Source organism: Babylonia areolata, chromosome 2 (assembly GCF_041734735.1).
Source record: "Babylonia areolata isolate BAREFJ2019XMU chromosome 2, ASM4173473v1, whole genome shotgun sequence".
In the NCBI taxonomy this organism is placed as follows: Eukaryota; Metazoa; Mollusca; class Gastropoda; order Neogastropoda; family Buccinidae; genus Babylonia; species Babylonia areolata.
Genome location: NC_134877.1, coordinates 27,311,482 through 27,327,732, shown reverse-complemented (window position 1 = coordinate 27,327,732; position 16,251 = coordinate 27,311,482). Strand labels below are relative to the sequence as shown.

Genomic DNA, 16,251 nt, shown 5'->3' with positions numbered 1-16,251 from the left:
AAACTTGTTAAATTAATTTGTTTTTGTCCCTTTCCTTTATATCTGTATCACTGCAGACTATATAATTCCAACAACTGTCCCTCACCTTTACACTTGCCTCATTGCAGACTATATAATTCCAACAACTGTCCCTCACCTTTACACTTGCCTCATTGCAGACTATGTAATTCCAATAACTGTCCCTTCCCTTTACACTTGCCTCATTCTAAACTATATAATTCCAATAACTATGCATTCCTGTACACCAGTCTCGTTCCAAACTATGTAATTCCAATAACTATCCATTCCTCTACACCTGTCTCATCCCAGACAACATGATACCAATAACTACCCCTTTCCTTTACATCTACATTTCAGACTACATCATTCTGATAACAACAATTGCAAACAAGACGAGCAAAGAAGCAGCTTCATGCACTAGGATTCATTCCATTTCTGCCGTCACAAAAGGAAAGGGAGAGGGGAGGAGGGTGGGGGAGAGTGGGTGGGGGGTGCATGCTAAAGGAAAAGGGCAGAGAACTCACAGACAAGAGCTCCATTCTCGCCTGCAGAGATTACAGGAATAATGAAGTAAAATTACCAGCTTCAATAGCGAAACAGAACAAGCTACCATCATCAACAATATACTGATCAGGTAAATGTTTGCAGCAGAACCGCAAAACCATAAAAAATATACTACAAAAAACAAAACAAAAAACAAACAAACCAACAACAAGAACACCAATGGGCAATATTTGTTTTTCCAAACAAATACTCAATAAATATAGAATAAAAAACAGAAGCAGGACTTACATGAACAAAGCCAGCCACAAAGTTAAGGGCCAATATTCTCTCTAGTTAGATAAGGATCCCCATGGCCACTCCAAAACCACAGATGGATATACAAAGCCATCACCAGCATATCTAATCTTAGTCCACAAATGGAGAAAGCAGGACCGCATGACAAAACAAGACCCAAGATTAACTGACCATGTCCCTTTCATAACAAATCAAAAAATATAAATGAATTAAAAAAAAAAAAGAATTAAAAAAAGACACCTTCTTTTCCTAGCAGAATCATAAGCCATCAAACCAGGACTGGGAAATCCAAACTCCCTGTCTGGTCTGATATTTGATCCAAAGTTTGTAAAGATCTCTCTATTCTGGTCTGATATTTGATCCAAAGTTTGTAAAGATCTCTCTCTTCTGGTCAGATATTTTATCCAAATTTTGAAAAGACCACTCTTTTGGTCTGATATTTATTCAATTTTGTAAAGATCTCTGTTCTGGTCTGTTATTTGATCCAAATTTTGTTCTGTAAAGACCTCTCTTATGCTCTGATACAGATTTAAATTATGTAAAGATCTCTCATCTGGTCTCGTATTTGATCGAAATTTTGCAAAGACATCTCTCTTCTGGTCTGATATTGATTCAAAGTTTGTAAAGATTTCTCTCTTCAGGTCTGAAATTGATTAAAATTTTGTAAAGATCTCTTTTCTGGTCTGGTATTTGACCCGAATTTTGCAAAGATCACTCTTCTGGTCTCATATTAATACTATGTAAAGACCTCTCCTCTGGGCTGGAATGTGATCCAAATTTTGCAGAGCCCACTTTCTTCTGATCTGATGTTTGATCAAAATTGTGCAAAGATCTATCTTCGAAGGGTCGAACTTCCTCAACGATTTTTTTTTTGCATATGTGAAGGTGCACACACAAAAACACACACACACACACACCAACACCCACCAACCAACACCCACCCCCACACACAAACACACTCCCACACCATCGTTCAAGCCCCTACACTCCGAACTCATTCCCAGCCAGCCCAGCTGTGTGTTAATGTGTGACTCATTGCTGAAGGGTTACACAGAGCAGATAAAGAACAAGCACCACCATCCACGATGCGGCAAGGAGCACCACAGGGAACCACACATGATCCCAGTTCCAGCATCCACCTACCTCAGCTGGCCGGCCGTCGCTTCGTCCTTTTTACTGTCATAGGAGGACACACGCAATGGGGTTTCAGGACCGCAGATACAGAAGGAACTAACTCTCTTCACAACCTCTTTCCCACCCCCCCCCGATAAACACTAGTTTCATAATTATAATAACCAGTGTTTTATTTTTTATTTTTTTGTCATTTCAATCATCACAACCTAAGAAGAACAGAAACATCTATTGAATGATAGAAAGCAAACAACCACCAAAAGAATAATAATAACAATAATAAAATCAAAATAAAATAACTAAAACAAATAATGAAACAAAAGACAGACAACAATGACTGCATTACAAACTGGTCAAAGCATAGCAGTACCATCAGCTGGCGTGCTGAATCAACAATTCAATCCTATCAAAATGTCAGAGAAACATACAGCAGATGAACGAACTCAATTCAATAGTTACCAGTTGTTTGCATGTGTCCCTTTACATATATCACGTGGCAGAATGTCAACATGAATATGCTTCTATAATGGGCGGCAGCAGGATCCTCTGGAATTGTGGTACATTTCTAGCTACTGTGCCACAAACAGGCAAGGCAAGTGCCTCGGCTGAAGGATTAAAAGATACGTATATATATCTATATATATACGTACTCTCCGTACTTCTGTGAATGCAGTGTTTGAAAATCTGTTCATAATTAAGGCCATAGTGAGCTTTTTACACCACTCAACCTGTAGCCCTGACTGCTGCAGGACAAACTGCTTGGTCCAGGAGCAACAACTCAGCAGACTTTGCTTGGTCAGGTAGGTGTCAAAAAAATGAAATAAAAAATAATAACAATAAAAAAAGAAATAAAATAAAATAAAATAAAAACACCTATCACCCATCATTTCCAAAACAGTAACCATTCTCTAACATACAGAATACATCCCCCACCTCCCCCAAGAAAACCAAAAAGAGTAAGACAAGTGACAAACACCCAAAACTAAAGGGAGAGCACTTACCTAAGGAAAACAAGTGACAAAAGCTATTAAAAGAAACAAAGGGAGAGCACTTACATGAGGAAAACAAGTGACAAAATGTTTATCCAAAAAAAGAAAAAAAAAAAAAAAAAAAAAGAAACACCCTAAGGGACAGCACGTACGTGAAGAAAACAAGTGACAAAAAGTATAAAAGTCAAAAACCCCAAACAAAGGGAGATGACTCACGTGACAGAGGTAAACCTGCTCTGCTCCCTGTCCAGGGCGTCCTTGGTGCGGGACAGGTGGAGCTGTGTGGACTGGAGCTCCGCCTGCAGGCTGACCAGGGAACCCTTGTCCCGCGACAGCTCCGACGACAGCTCCGCCACCCGCCTCCGCTCCGCCTCCAGCCCCTTCCGCAAGTCCTCCTCCAGCACCTGCTCCTGCTTCAGCTTGTACTCCAGGACTTGCACTGTCAGCCACAACACACTGCACTGTCAGCCACAACACAACCACAACACACTGCACTGTCAGTCACAGCACAACCCCAACACACTGCACAACACACTACACTGTCAACCACAACACACTGCACTATCAACCACACAACACACTGCACTGTCAATCACAACACACTGCAAAACACACTACACTGTCAACCACAACACACTGCACTGTCAACCACAACACACTGCACTGTCAGCCACACCACAACCACAATACACTGCACAACACCCTACACTGTCAACCACAACACACTGCACTGTCAACCACACAACACACTGCACTGTCAATCACAACACACTGCAAAACACACTACACTGTCAACCACAACACACTGCACTGTCAGCCACAACACAACCACAACACACTGCACAACACACTACACTGTCAACCACAACACACTGCACTATCAACCACAACACAATGCACTGTCCACCACAACACCACAACATACTACACTGTCAACCACAACACACTGCATTGTCAACCACAACACACTGCACTGTCAATCACAACACACTGCAAAACACACTGCACTGTCAACCACAACACCCTGCACTGTCAATCACAACACACTGCACTGTTAATCACAACACACTGCACTATCAAACACCACCACAACACACTACACTGTCAACCACAACACACTGCACTATCAACCACAACACCACAACACACTGGACTGTCAATCACAACACATTGCACTATCAACCATAACTCCACAACACACTGCACTATCAACCACAACACCACAACACACTGCACTGTCAATCACAACACACTGCACTGTCAACCACAACACACTGCACTATCAATCACAACACACTGCACTGTCAACCACAACACAAAGGGAAAAAGTCTGTAAAAATACAATTCCCTGCCTTTCCTCTGTAGTTTCCAGGTGTTCCCCCCACCTTCTCCCTTAAGTTTCCAGGTGCCCCCTCCCCCCCTCCAAGACCTCTCCCCCCCCCTCCATACCACCCCCCTGCCCCCTCCACGGGTGCAATAGTCAAGTGGTTAAAGCGTTGGACTTTCAATCTGAGGCCTGGGTTCTAATCTTGGCAACGGCTCCTGGTGGGTAAAGGGTGGAGATTTTTCTGATCTCCCAGGTCAACATACATGCAGATCTGCTAGTGCCTGAACCCCCTTCGTGTGTGTACACACACAGAAGATCAAATACGCATGTTAAAGATCCTGTTATCCATGTCAGCGTTCGATGGGTTATGGAAACAGTAACACACCCAAAAACGGAGTACGGCTGCCTACATGGTGGGGTAAATAAACAAAACAGTCATAGATGTAAAATATAACATGTCTGTCTGACTGTAAACGTGTGCGTGCCTGAAATGTGATTGAATGACACAGGAAACGAATGATGAGCGCCCAGTGGCAGCCGTCAGTCGGCTCTACCCAGCTAGGCAGCCTGTTGTGCAAATGACCCTGAGTTTGCAAAGTACTAAAGAGTTTGGTCTCCGCCCCGGGCTAGGTGATATACAAGTATCCATATCGCATCAAATCAAACTCCCCCTTACCTTCCCGCTGGAGTTTCCAGGTGTTGTTGGAGGCGGCCTCCTCCTGTTGGGCAAGGGCGTCAGTCAGCTGGGCCTGCAGGTCCTGCTTCTCCTGCCGCTGCTGGGACAGGCGGGACTGCAGCTGCTCCAGCTCCGTCAGCAGGGACTGACGCTCCGCCCGCAACATGGCGTCCAGCCCTGACTGCTGCAGCTGCTCCTGTCAGGCAATGTGTCAAACTGTGTGTCAAATCACATCAAATTATGGTGCTTAGAGCCTCGCCGACCACCAAGGCCAAATTGTGTGTTACTGTTGTGCAATGTATCGTGCTGTGTGTTACTGTTGTGTAATGTATCATGCTGTGTGTTACTGCTGTGTGTTACTGTTGTGCAATGTATCATGCTGTGTGTTACTGTTGTGCAATGTATCATGCTGTGTGTTACTGTTGTGCAATGTATCATGCTGTGTGTTACTGTCGTGCAATGTATCATGCTCTGGCGGGGTAAAAACGGTCATACAAGTAAAATCCCACTCGTGTACATACGAGTGAACGTGGGAGTTGCAGCCCACGAATGCAGAAGAAGAAGAAGAAGTAGAAGTATCATGCTGTGTGTTACTGTTGTGCAATGTATCATGCTGTGTGTTATGCTGTACAATGTCCCATACTGTGTGTTACTGCTGTGCAATGTGTCATGCTGTGTGTTACTGCTGTGCAGTGTCAGGCTGTGTGTAATGTATCATGCTGTGTGTTATGTTGTACAATGTCTCATGCTGTGTGTTACTATTGTGTGCAATGTGTCATGCTGTGTGTTACTGTTGTGCGCAATGTGTCATGCTGTGTTACTGCTGTGCAATGTGTCATGCTGTGTGTTATGTTGTACAATGTCCCATGCTGTGTGTAACTGTTGTGCAATGTATCATGAAGTGTGTTACTGTTGTGTGTTACTGTTGTGCAATGTGTCATGCTGTGTGTTACTGTTGTGCAATGTATCATGCTGTGTGTTACTGTTGTGCAATGTGTCATGCTGTGTGTTACTGTTGTGCAATGTGTCATGCTGTGTGTTACTGTTGTGCAATGTATCATGCTGTGTGTTACTGTTGTGCAATGTATCATGCTGTGTGTTACTGTTGTGTGCAATGTGTCATGCTGTGTGTATCTGTTGTACAATGTATCATGCTGTGTGTTACACTGTACAAGCCTTTCTTGCTTCAGGCTTTATCTACTCTTGTCAGACGAGCATCTTCAAGAGGCAATGATGTCCTCACTGCTAATGGCAAAAGCTGGTGGAGCAGAAAATGAACATTTTTGTACCGTTTCCTTTTTCATGACAACAGATTTCTCTGTGTGAAATTTGGGCTGCTCTCCCTAGGGAGTGCATGTGGCCACAGTTCAGCAGCACACATGTCATCTTTTTTTTCTTCTTTCTTCTTCTTCTGCGTTCGTGGGCTGCAACTCCCATGTTCACTTGTATGTACGCGAGTGGGCCCCTACGTGTATGACCGATTTTACCCCGCCATGTAGGCAACAATACTCCGCTTTCGGGGGTGTGCATGCAGGGTATGTTCTTGTTTCCAAAACCCACCGAACGCTGACATGTATTACAGGATCTTTAACGTGCGTATTTGATTTTCTGCTTGCGTATACACACGAAGGGGGTTCAGGCACTAGCAGGTCTGCACATATGTTGACCTGGGAGATTGGAAAAATCTCCACCCTTTACCCACCAGGTGCCGTCACCGAGATTTGAACCCGGGACCCTGAGATTGACAGTCCAACGCTTTAACCACTCGGCTATTGTGCCCGTCTTTCTTTCATATCTGCAAGAGTATTTGCTTTGCCATCCAAGCGGATTTTTTCACACGATGTTGCCATGGACAACCCTTTTCTTGCTGTGGACTCTTCCAAGTGCACATGCTGCGCAAGGAATATTGGTGCATCAGCACATCAGAAAGACTGGCACCCAGTTTACCACTCAAGGCCTCGTGAAGGCCACGATGATTTCATTCCACCAAGGAGTCAAGGGGCTGAATTAAGCTGACCACTCCGGTGGTCAATCACTAGCTTTGTGCCATCAGGTTACCTGTTCGAGCAGGCGGTTGTCGAAGGTGCTGAAAAGGTCGCCGTGTTGTTGTTGCTGTTGTTCCGGGTGCTGCAGACGCAGCGTGTGGAGCTCAGCCTCCATGGCCAGGCGCTCCTGTCGGTACACCTCCACCAGGGCACTGATCAGGGCACGGCGCCAGTCACTGCCACTTTCCTCCAACTTCTCACACACACACACACACACACACACACACACGTTTAAACACAAACACATGATTAAACACACACACATGCAAATGTTAAAACACACACATACACAAATTAAACACACACACACACATACAATTAAAAAAAACACACATATGCACGCACATACACACACTCCATACACTGCAGGTTCAAGTAAGGAATACAAGTGAAATCTTTAATTAAGTCAAGATATGGAAGATTTTTTAACCCTTTGCTAGCACAACACAACACAGTAGAACAGAACACAACAGAACACAGAGCAATACAACACAACACAGTACATCACAACACAGAACAGTACAACAGAACACAGAACAGTACAGCACAACACAGTACATCACAACACAGAACAGTACAACAGAACACAGTACAGCACAACACAGTACATCACAACACAGAACAGTACAACAGAACACAGAATAGTACAGTACAACACAGTACATCACAACACAGAACAGTACAACAGAACACAGAACAGTACAGCACCACACGGAACAGTACAACACAGTATAACAGAACACAGAACAGTACAGCACAACACAGTGCAGCACAACACAAAACAGTTTAACACAGTACAACAGAACACAGAACAGTACAGCACAACACAGTACATCACAACACAGAACAGTACATCACAACACAGTACAGTACATCACACCACAGTACAGCACAACACAGAACAGTACATCACAACACAGTATAGCACAACAGAACACAGAACAGTACAGCACAACACAGAACAGTACATCACAACACAGTACAGCACAACACAGAACAGTACAGCACAACACAGTACATCACAACACAGAACAGTACATCACAACACAGTACAGTACATCACACCACAGTACAGCACAACACAGTACAGCACAACAGAACACAGAACAGTACAGCACAACACAGGACAGTACAGCACAACACAGAACAGTACAGCACAATACAGAACAGTACAGTACAGCACAACACAGAACAATACAACAGAACACAGAACAGTACAGTACAGCACAACACAGTACAGCACAGCACAACACAACACACCACACCACAGCACACAGTTTACCCCGGCACCGACGCGGTCAGACTGACTGAGCAGCTCCTTCAGGGCATGGATGGTCTTCACCAGGGACAGCCTCTCCGCCTCTGTTGCCTCCTGCAGGCCGCGGTCCGAGAGGCTGTCTCCCCCCCGCAGGGGGCTGAAGTGACGCTGCAGCAGGTCCATCTCCGACACCGACAGGATGTGCTCCCCTGCCTCACGCAGCCGGTCCAACAACGCCTGCAGCAAAGCCAGAGGGGAGGAGCGTTAGTCAAATAAAACTTCCTTTTTTTGTTGTTAACAAATAATGAGGCCAGTGTTTGTGCGAGCGTGTGCTCCAGTGTATGTGTGGGTGTGTGAGCATGCCTGCATGCACGTGTGTGTGTGTGTGTATGTGTGTCTGTGCGTGAGAGTGTGTGTGCATGTTTTGAATGGAAAGCTGCAGCATAAATTATCATCGTCATCAACATCAACATAACCTCTAGATTAGTTTTAACCCATTCAACCCTGGGGAGTTTACAGCCTTGGCAGGCTTCCTTGCCAAAGTCAGTGCAGAAAAATGCAGAAATTACACTTTAATTGACCAGTTTTTCCTCCAAACTGACACATGAGGACACAGTCAGAAACTCTGTAGAATTCAGTTCCCTTTAGTTACTGTTTATACATATGTACAAACATGGAAATGAAACTAATTTTGACGCCCCAGCATTGCTCGGGTGCAGGACTGAGCGAGTTAAACAAGCACAACTGTATGTGTGGAGGGCAGGGCTCTGAATGAGTTAAATGAGCACACCTGTATGTGTGGAGGGAAGGGCTCTGAATGAGTTAAACCAGCACACCTGTATGTGTGGAGGGAAGGGCTCTGAGTTAAACCAGCACACCTGTGTATGTGGAGGGCAGGGCTCTGAATGAGTTAATCCAGCACACCTGTATGTGCGGAGGGCAGGGCTCTGAATGAGTTAAACCAGCACACCTGTATGTGCGGAGGGCAGGGCTCTGAATGAGTTAAACCAGCACACCTGTATGTGTGGAGGGCAGGGCTCAGAGGCCTCACTGCCGGCGTCACTGGCACCGTTCTCCGTGTATAGTCTGCCGATCATGTTCCTGTCCAGCTGCTGAGTGACTGACACGTCCGCATGCAGCTGCTGGGCCACCGAGGATTCCGTCAGTGAGGCTGCACATGTAATTGTTATCATTTATTAATTAAGCTACGAGTAAAAAACAAAAAGGAACATATTCCCAAATAAATACTGTTTACAGTTCCATTATCATCCGTGATGAGACAAACATTTCACTTCAAAAGATTCCCTTGGTTCCTTAGAGATTAGGCAACACAACTGACTCTCTCTCTCTCTCACACACACACAGTTCCTCAGAGCGGAGGCAACACAACTGACTCACACACACACACACACACACACACACACACAGTCTTCACAGGGGAGGCAACACGACTATCACACACACACACACACCCAGTTCCTCAGAGAGGAGGCAACATGACTGATAATCCCCCCCACACCCACAACACCCTCCCCCCCCACACACACCCAGTTCCTCAGAGCGGAGGCAACATGACTGATAATCCCCCACACACACACACCCAGTTCCTCAGAGCGGAGGCGGTCAATCTCCTGCTGGTGCTGCACCCTCAGAGTGTTGAGCTCCGTCTTGTGCCGCTTCTCCATCTCCTGCTGCTGCTGGTTCAGGGCCTGCTCCAGGCGTCGCTGATGGAGCTGCTGCAGCTGCTGCGTCTCCTGCTCGTGCCGGCCCTGCAGCTCCGACAGCCGGGCCTCAAGGTCGCGCCGCGCGGTCTCCTGCACCTCCTGCACATGCTGCCGGTGCTCTTCACCTAGCTCCTGACGCAGCGCCTCCACCTTCTGTCGGCACACATGGGGGAGATATATATATATATATATTTCTCTTGACTTCAACCCACCTTCTGTCAGCACATGCGGAGAAAGTGGTTAATGTTGTCTCTACAGTCTTCACTTTGTCATCTCTTCATTCTGCTGGACTTTAATCCACTCCCTTACCTGTACAACACACCCACACACACGCACTCCCCTACCTGTACAACACACCCACTCCCCTACCTGTACAACACACGCACTCCCCTACCTGTACAACACACCCACTCCCCTATCTGTACAACACACCCACTCCCAAACCTCCCCTACCTGTACAACACACCCACTCCGTACCTCCCCTACCTGTACAACACACCCTACCTGTACAACACACCCACTCCCCTACCTGTACAACACACCCACTCCGTACCTCCCCTACCTTTACAACACACCCACTCCCCAACCTGCCCAACCTGTACAACACACCCACTCCCCAACCTCCCCTACCTGTACAACACACGCACTCCCCTACCTGTACAACACACCCACTCCCTACCTCCCCTACCTGTACAACACACGCACTCCCCTACCCGTACAACACACCCACTCCCTACCTCCCCTACCTGTACAACACACCCACTCCCCAACCTCCCCTACCTGTACAACACACGCACTCCCCTACCTGTACAACACACCCACTCCCCTACCCGTACAACACACCCACTCCCTACCTCCCCTACCTGTACAACACACCCACTCCCCTACCCGTACAACACACCCACTCCCTACCACCCCTACCTGTACAACACACCCACTCCCTACCTCCCCTACCTATACAACACACCCACTCCCCTACCTCCCCTACCTGTACAACACACGCACTCCCCTACCTGTACAACACACCCACTCCCTACCTCCCCTACCTGTACAACACACCCACTCCCCTACCTGTACAACACACCCACTCCCTACCTCCCCTACCTGTACAACACACCCACTCCCCTACCCGTACAACACACCCACTCCCTACCTCCCCTACCTGTACAACACACCCACTCCCCTACCTGTACAACACACCCACTCCCTACCTCCCCTACCTGTACAACACACCCACTCCCTACCTCCCCTACCTGTACAACACACCCACTCCCCTACCTGCGCAAAAAAACCCACCCACTCCCCTACCTGTGCAAAAAACCCCACCCACTCCCCTACCTGTGCAAAAAAAAACAACACCCACTCCCCTACCTGTGCAAAAAACAACAACACCCACTCCCCTACCTGTGCAAAAAAAACAAAAAAAACCCCACCCATTCCCCTGTAATGCACAACTACTTCCATACCTGTACAAAACAACCACTCCCCTACCTGTGCAAAAAAAAACACCCACTCCCCTGTAATGCACAACTACTTCCATACCTGTATTAAACACCCACTCCCCTACCTATACGAAACATCCACCACCCTACTTGTAAAAAAACACAACACCACCCACTTCCCTATATATATATATATATATATATATATATATAAAACGAAAAACCACCCACACCCCTATCTGTACAAAAAAAACCACCAACTACCCTACCTGCGCAAAGTCGTCAGAGGACACGGAGGCCGATGACCGGAGCGCCTGCAGCTCCGCCTCCAACTGCTCCACCCGCTCCCTGCCGTCTCCACCGCCGCCCCCTCCATCCTCCTCACCCTCCCCGACACCTCCACCGGCGCCCCCGCCAGGCTGCAAGGCGCTCTGTTCCTGCATGGCCGTCAGAGCCGCTTTGGCTCGCCGCAGCTCCGAGCGCAGGTGTGCTATCTGCTGCTTGGTCTGTGGGGAGAGGGAGTGGGACGACGGGGGTGGTGTGGGGGTGGTCTCCCCTCCCGTTGCTCTCTCCACCAGCTCCCTGGCCTCTGCCAGCTCCCTCTTGAGGGAGGCGATCAGCACGTCTTTTTCCTGCCAGGTTGGATTGGATTTGTCAACAACGCAGCAATCCGTGAGTGAAACAAAAAAAACAAAAAAAGATAAAAATGGAAGAGGTGGAATACTTCTCTTGTTTGGAAGTACAGGGTGCAGACATGTTCTGTGTGTGTGTGTGTGTGTGTGTGTGTGAGTGTGTGTGTATGTGAGTGTGTGCGTGTGTGTGTGTGTGCGCACACGTGAGTGTGTGTGTGTGTGTGCGCGCGCGCGCACACGCGCGCATGCGCGAGTGTGTGTGTGTGTGTGTGTGTGTGTGTGAGTGTGAGTGTGTGTGCGCGTGAGAGTGTGTGTGTGTGTGTGTGTGTGTGTGTGTGTGTGTGTGTGTGTGTGTGTGTGTGTGTGTGTGGTATCAAGCACAGTTATGTGATGCACACATCACCGTTTTCTCTTTGAAGGGAAAAGTATACACTGACATCCCAAGCACACTTGTATGCACCATTGATACACACACAAACTTACACAATCAAATACGCACACTCGCACAATCACACACACACACACACATACACATACACACACACACAGCATGCATGCATTCATGCTCACACACACACACACACACACACAAACACACACACAGAAGAAAAAAAAGAACAATGATCTGATTTTCTTCAAACACACACACTCACAAACACACACACAAACACACGTGCGCACACAAACACACACGCACGCGCGCGCGCGCACACACACACACACACACACATACACAGAGAGAGCTTATATCAGAAATATCTACGCACCAAAGACATCACCGTAATGAGTGTACACATCATTCATGCACAGCAAAGAGAAAAGAAGACTGAACCATTCCCACAGGCATTGAACAGCATCCAGGATGCTGCATGCTTACATCTCAAATACTGTCCAAGGTACATACATACATTACATGTGTGCACGTGTACGCAAATGTGAATGCGTATGCACGCATGCAAGTGACTGTCAGCATGCCACCATACACATGTGAAAGTTGAGCGTGCTGGTGAAACTGAGGAGTGTTGATGCAGGTATATATGTGTGTGAAAGCCTTGAAATCAATCACTTTCTCTTTCTCAAATACATGCATGCACCCACCCCCTCCACCACATGCACGCACACATACCAACTCGCACACGCACATACACACACATACGCACAGTAACAGGCACCAGATAATCACAAATTTCATTTTGGAAATAAAAGAAGCAGACCCCAAAGGCTGATCTATGACTGTGAAACTGACAGAACGGTATGACTCCTTCAAGTACACTATGTGTGGTATCCAATTTCACACACCTCAGACCGTGAACCCTCAATCAGATCAAACATTTTTTTGTCATTCATCATTCTAGACAATGTTAACACCTAGGCTTGTTTAAAAAACAACAACATCATGCAGTTCAAATTAAACAGCTATTTAATTTCCAATTACAATATTCTAATTCCAGTTGTCTAAAAACTGTGTTGGTACTGTTTTCTATTGGTACTGTTTTCTGACTGTATACTTGCTTTCAAAATACAAATATAATCTCACAGTTTTGACTGCCTAAAAACTGAATCCATACCTTTTTATATGACAATGCACAATTACTTTCCTAATCCCTGTGCTTTTGCTGCCTCGAAAGTGAATTAATACCATTAAGGTCTCTCTAATTGCCTCAAAAGTGAATACCACTAGAATACCACTAAGTACTCTCTAGTTGCCTCAAAAAAGAATTAATATCACTAGAATACCACTAAGTACTCTCCAGTTGCCTCAAAAGTGAATTAATATCACTAGAATACCAATAAGTACTCTCCAGTTGTCTCAAAAGTGAATTAATACTACTAGAATACCAATAAGTACTCTCTAGTTGCCTCAAAAGTGAATTAATATCACTAGAATACCAATAAGTACTCTCCAGTTGCCTCAAAAGTGAATTAATATCACTAGAATACCAATAAGTACTATCCAGTTGCCTCAAAAGTGAATTAATATCACTAGAATACCAATAAGTACTATCCAGTTGCCTCAAAAGTGAATTAATATCACTAGAATACAAATAAGTACTCTCCAGTTGCCTCAAAAGTGAATTAATATCACTAGAATACCAATAAGTACTCTCCAGTTGTCTCAAAAGTGAATTAATATCACTAGAATACCACTAAATACTCTCTAGTTGCCTCAAAAGTGAATAGATACCACTAAGCATTCCGGTCCTCACCCACCTTGTGGTGGTATTCAACATCCACTCCATACTGAACATATTTCAATTCTATAACGGAGCCATGCCTCATCTAAATATAGTGTTCAAGGCACCAACAAAAACAGAACAAAACAAAATGAAAGAAACCAAAAAGACTACCACCAAAGCTACAAGGAGAACTAAAACATCGAAAAAAAAAAGTGCATGCAAATTAAACTAAATACAGTGCTACCAACAAAATGAAGAACAAAAGAAGGGAAACGAGCAAAACAAAAAAACAAACTAAAAATTTCTACGAACCAGAGTGAATCAAATATAAATGTAGCAAAAAAAAAACCCCAGCAAATTCTTTAAAAAATAATCCCTAAAAGTTGAAAGTTGACTGGATTTTTAAACAGAAAAATCTCTCTTGTCTCTATATATCTATCTTAAATTTTCTTTTTTCCTTCTATCCCAAGTTACTTTGGTTTCATACAGTTCTCTAACTTCTGTGCAGTATTCAAACTTCACCAGTGACATTGCACAGTGTGTGTTACTGTTAATAAAAAAACCAAAAAAACTCAACAGATTCTAAGACCGGGTACTAAATCTACCTCAAAAGAACCAAGGTATTAGTCTAAAAAAAATGGTATGGTGAGCAAACAAAAACCAGTTAAAAAAAACATAAGTGTTTGATCCCCACTATGAAAATAAACAAACAAAACACTAAATTCATAAACATAAAAAAACTACTCTAGAAAAAACAAAATCCCAAAATGTCAACTGTATAAATCTACTATAATAAACCAGTAACAAACATGACTAAGGCATTTCTTTTATTTCATTTTAAAGAACTACTTAAAAGCTTCCTGAGAAATAGAGCCTATCTAAATATCTATCGGATAATCTGTACATATTTACACTGCAGCAGGACTTGATGTAAGACTGACTTACTGTCCTGTTCAATTTATCGCAATCCCACAGTGACATTTTCAATTAAAGCACTTGCTCTAACCGACCAACCAGTACTGACAATGACAGCAAGTGGGACTGGTCAGCGCAAGGTGACAATGAAACCTGAGTGTGGTGTGATGTGTTACTGTGTGGAGATCACCCCCCCATGATTTGCTGACCTGCAGTCTTAGAGTCATGGTCATAACGGAGGCAGAAAACTCATGCTTGGCCGTGCGATCCTTGCGTCTCAGCCACAACTCTAGCTCTTGCCGCACGGACGCCAGCTCACGGTTTTTGGAGGCTAGCTCCCGCTGCTGGCGCCGCAGCCACATCTCTGTGTCATGGGCCTGCAATGCCAGCTGTCAACACACGCGGGTCAGTGCCGCTTCTCAGGCTCCTGGCCTACACACCCCACGTTTTGTGCCGCCCCTCGGGAAGTTGTGATCCTAAGATGTGTAGCGTGTATTCTTCTTCTTCTTCATTCATGGACTAGTTTTGTGCTGCCCCTTGGGGCATTCTGATTCTAAGATGTATAATGTGTATTCTTCTTCTTCCTCTGCATTTATGGGCTACAACTCCCCAGCTCATTCACAATGGTTATATAGATCTACAAGTGGGCTCTGATGATTTTTACCCCACCATTTAGGCTGTCATACTCCCTTTTTGGTGGTGTTAAGGTTTAAAGTTAAAGGTCCCACAGCCTTTAATGGCCACCAGGAGTGAATTCATATCCGCTCTGTCAAAGGTTTGGCAGAGGGAGGTGGGGCCCAATCCTCTCCTTGAGGTGAATGGTTGTCTCAAAGTGAGACAGTTACTACTTATCAGAGAACATGAGCTGTTCGTAGTCAGCTGTTGGTTATGTTGGTTGTCTCAAAGTGAGACAGTTACTAGTTATCAGGGACATGAGCTGTTCATAGCCAGCTGTTGGTTATGTTGGTTGTCTCAAAGTAAGACAGTCACTAGTTATCAGAGAACATGAGCTGTTCATAGCCAGCTGTTGGTTATGTTGGTTGTCTCAAAGTGAGACAGTCACTAGTTATCGGGGACATGAGCTGTTCATAGCCAGCTGTTGGTTATGTTGGTTGTCTCAAAGTGAGACAGTCACTA

The 16,251-nt window shown here is 45.3% G+C and overlaps 1 protein-coding gene across 1 annotated transcript in view; it reads right to left on the bottom strand.

Annotated features, from left to right (window-relative positions):
* Nucleotides 1-16,251, bottom strand: part of LOC143299932 (uncharacterized) — a 197,074-nt gene that overhangs the window by 34,548 nt on the left and 146,275 nt on the right. Inside the window, 10 exon segments of the mRNA XM_076613478.1 lie at nt 525-545; nt 1,942-1,974; nt 3,135-3,357; nt 4,922-5,117; nt 6,980-7,159; nt 8,249-8,461; nt 9,241-9,395; nt 9,825-10,101; nt 11,660-12,022; nt 15,324-15,503. Of these exon segments, the coding sequence (XP_076469593.1) occupies nt 525-545; nt 1,942-1,974; nt 3,135-3,357; nt 4,922-5,117; nt 6,980-7,159; nt 8,249-8,461; nt 9,241-9,395; nt 9,825-10,101; nt 11,660-12,022; nt 15,324-15,503 (1,841 nt within the window).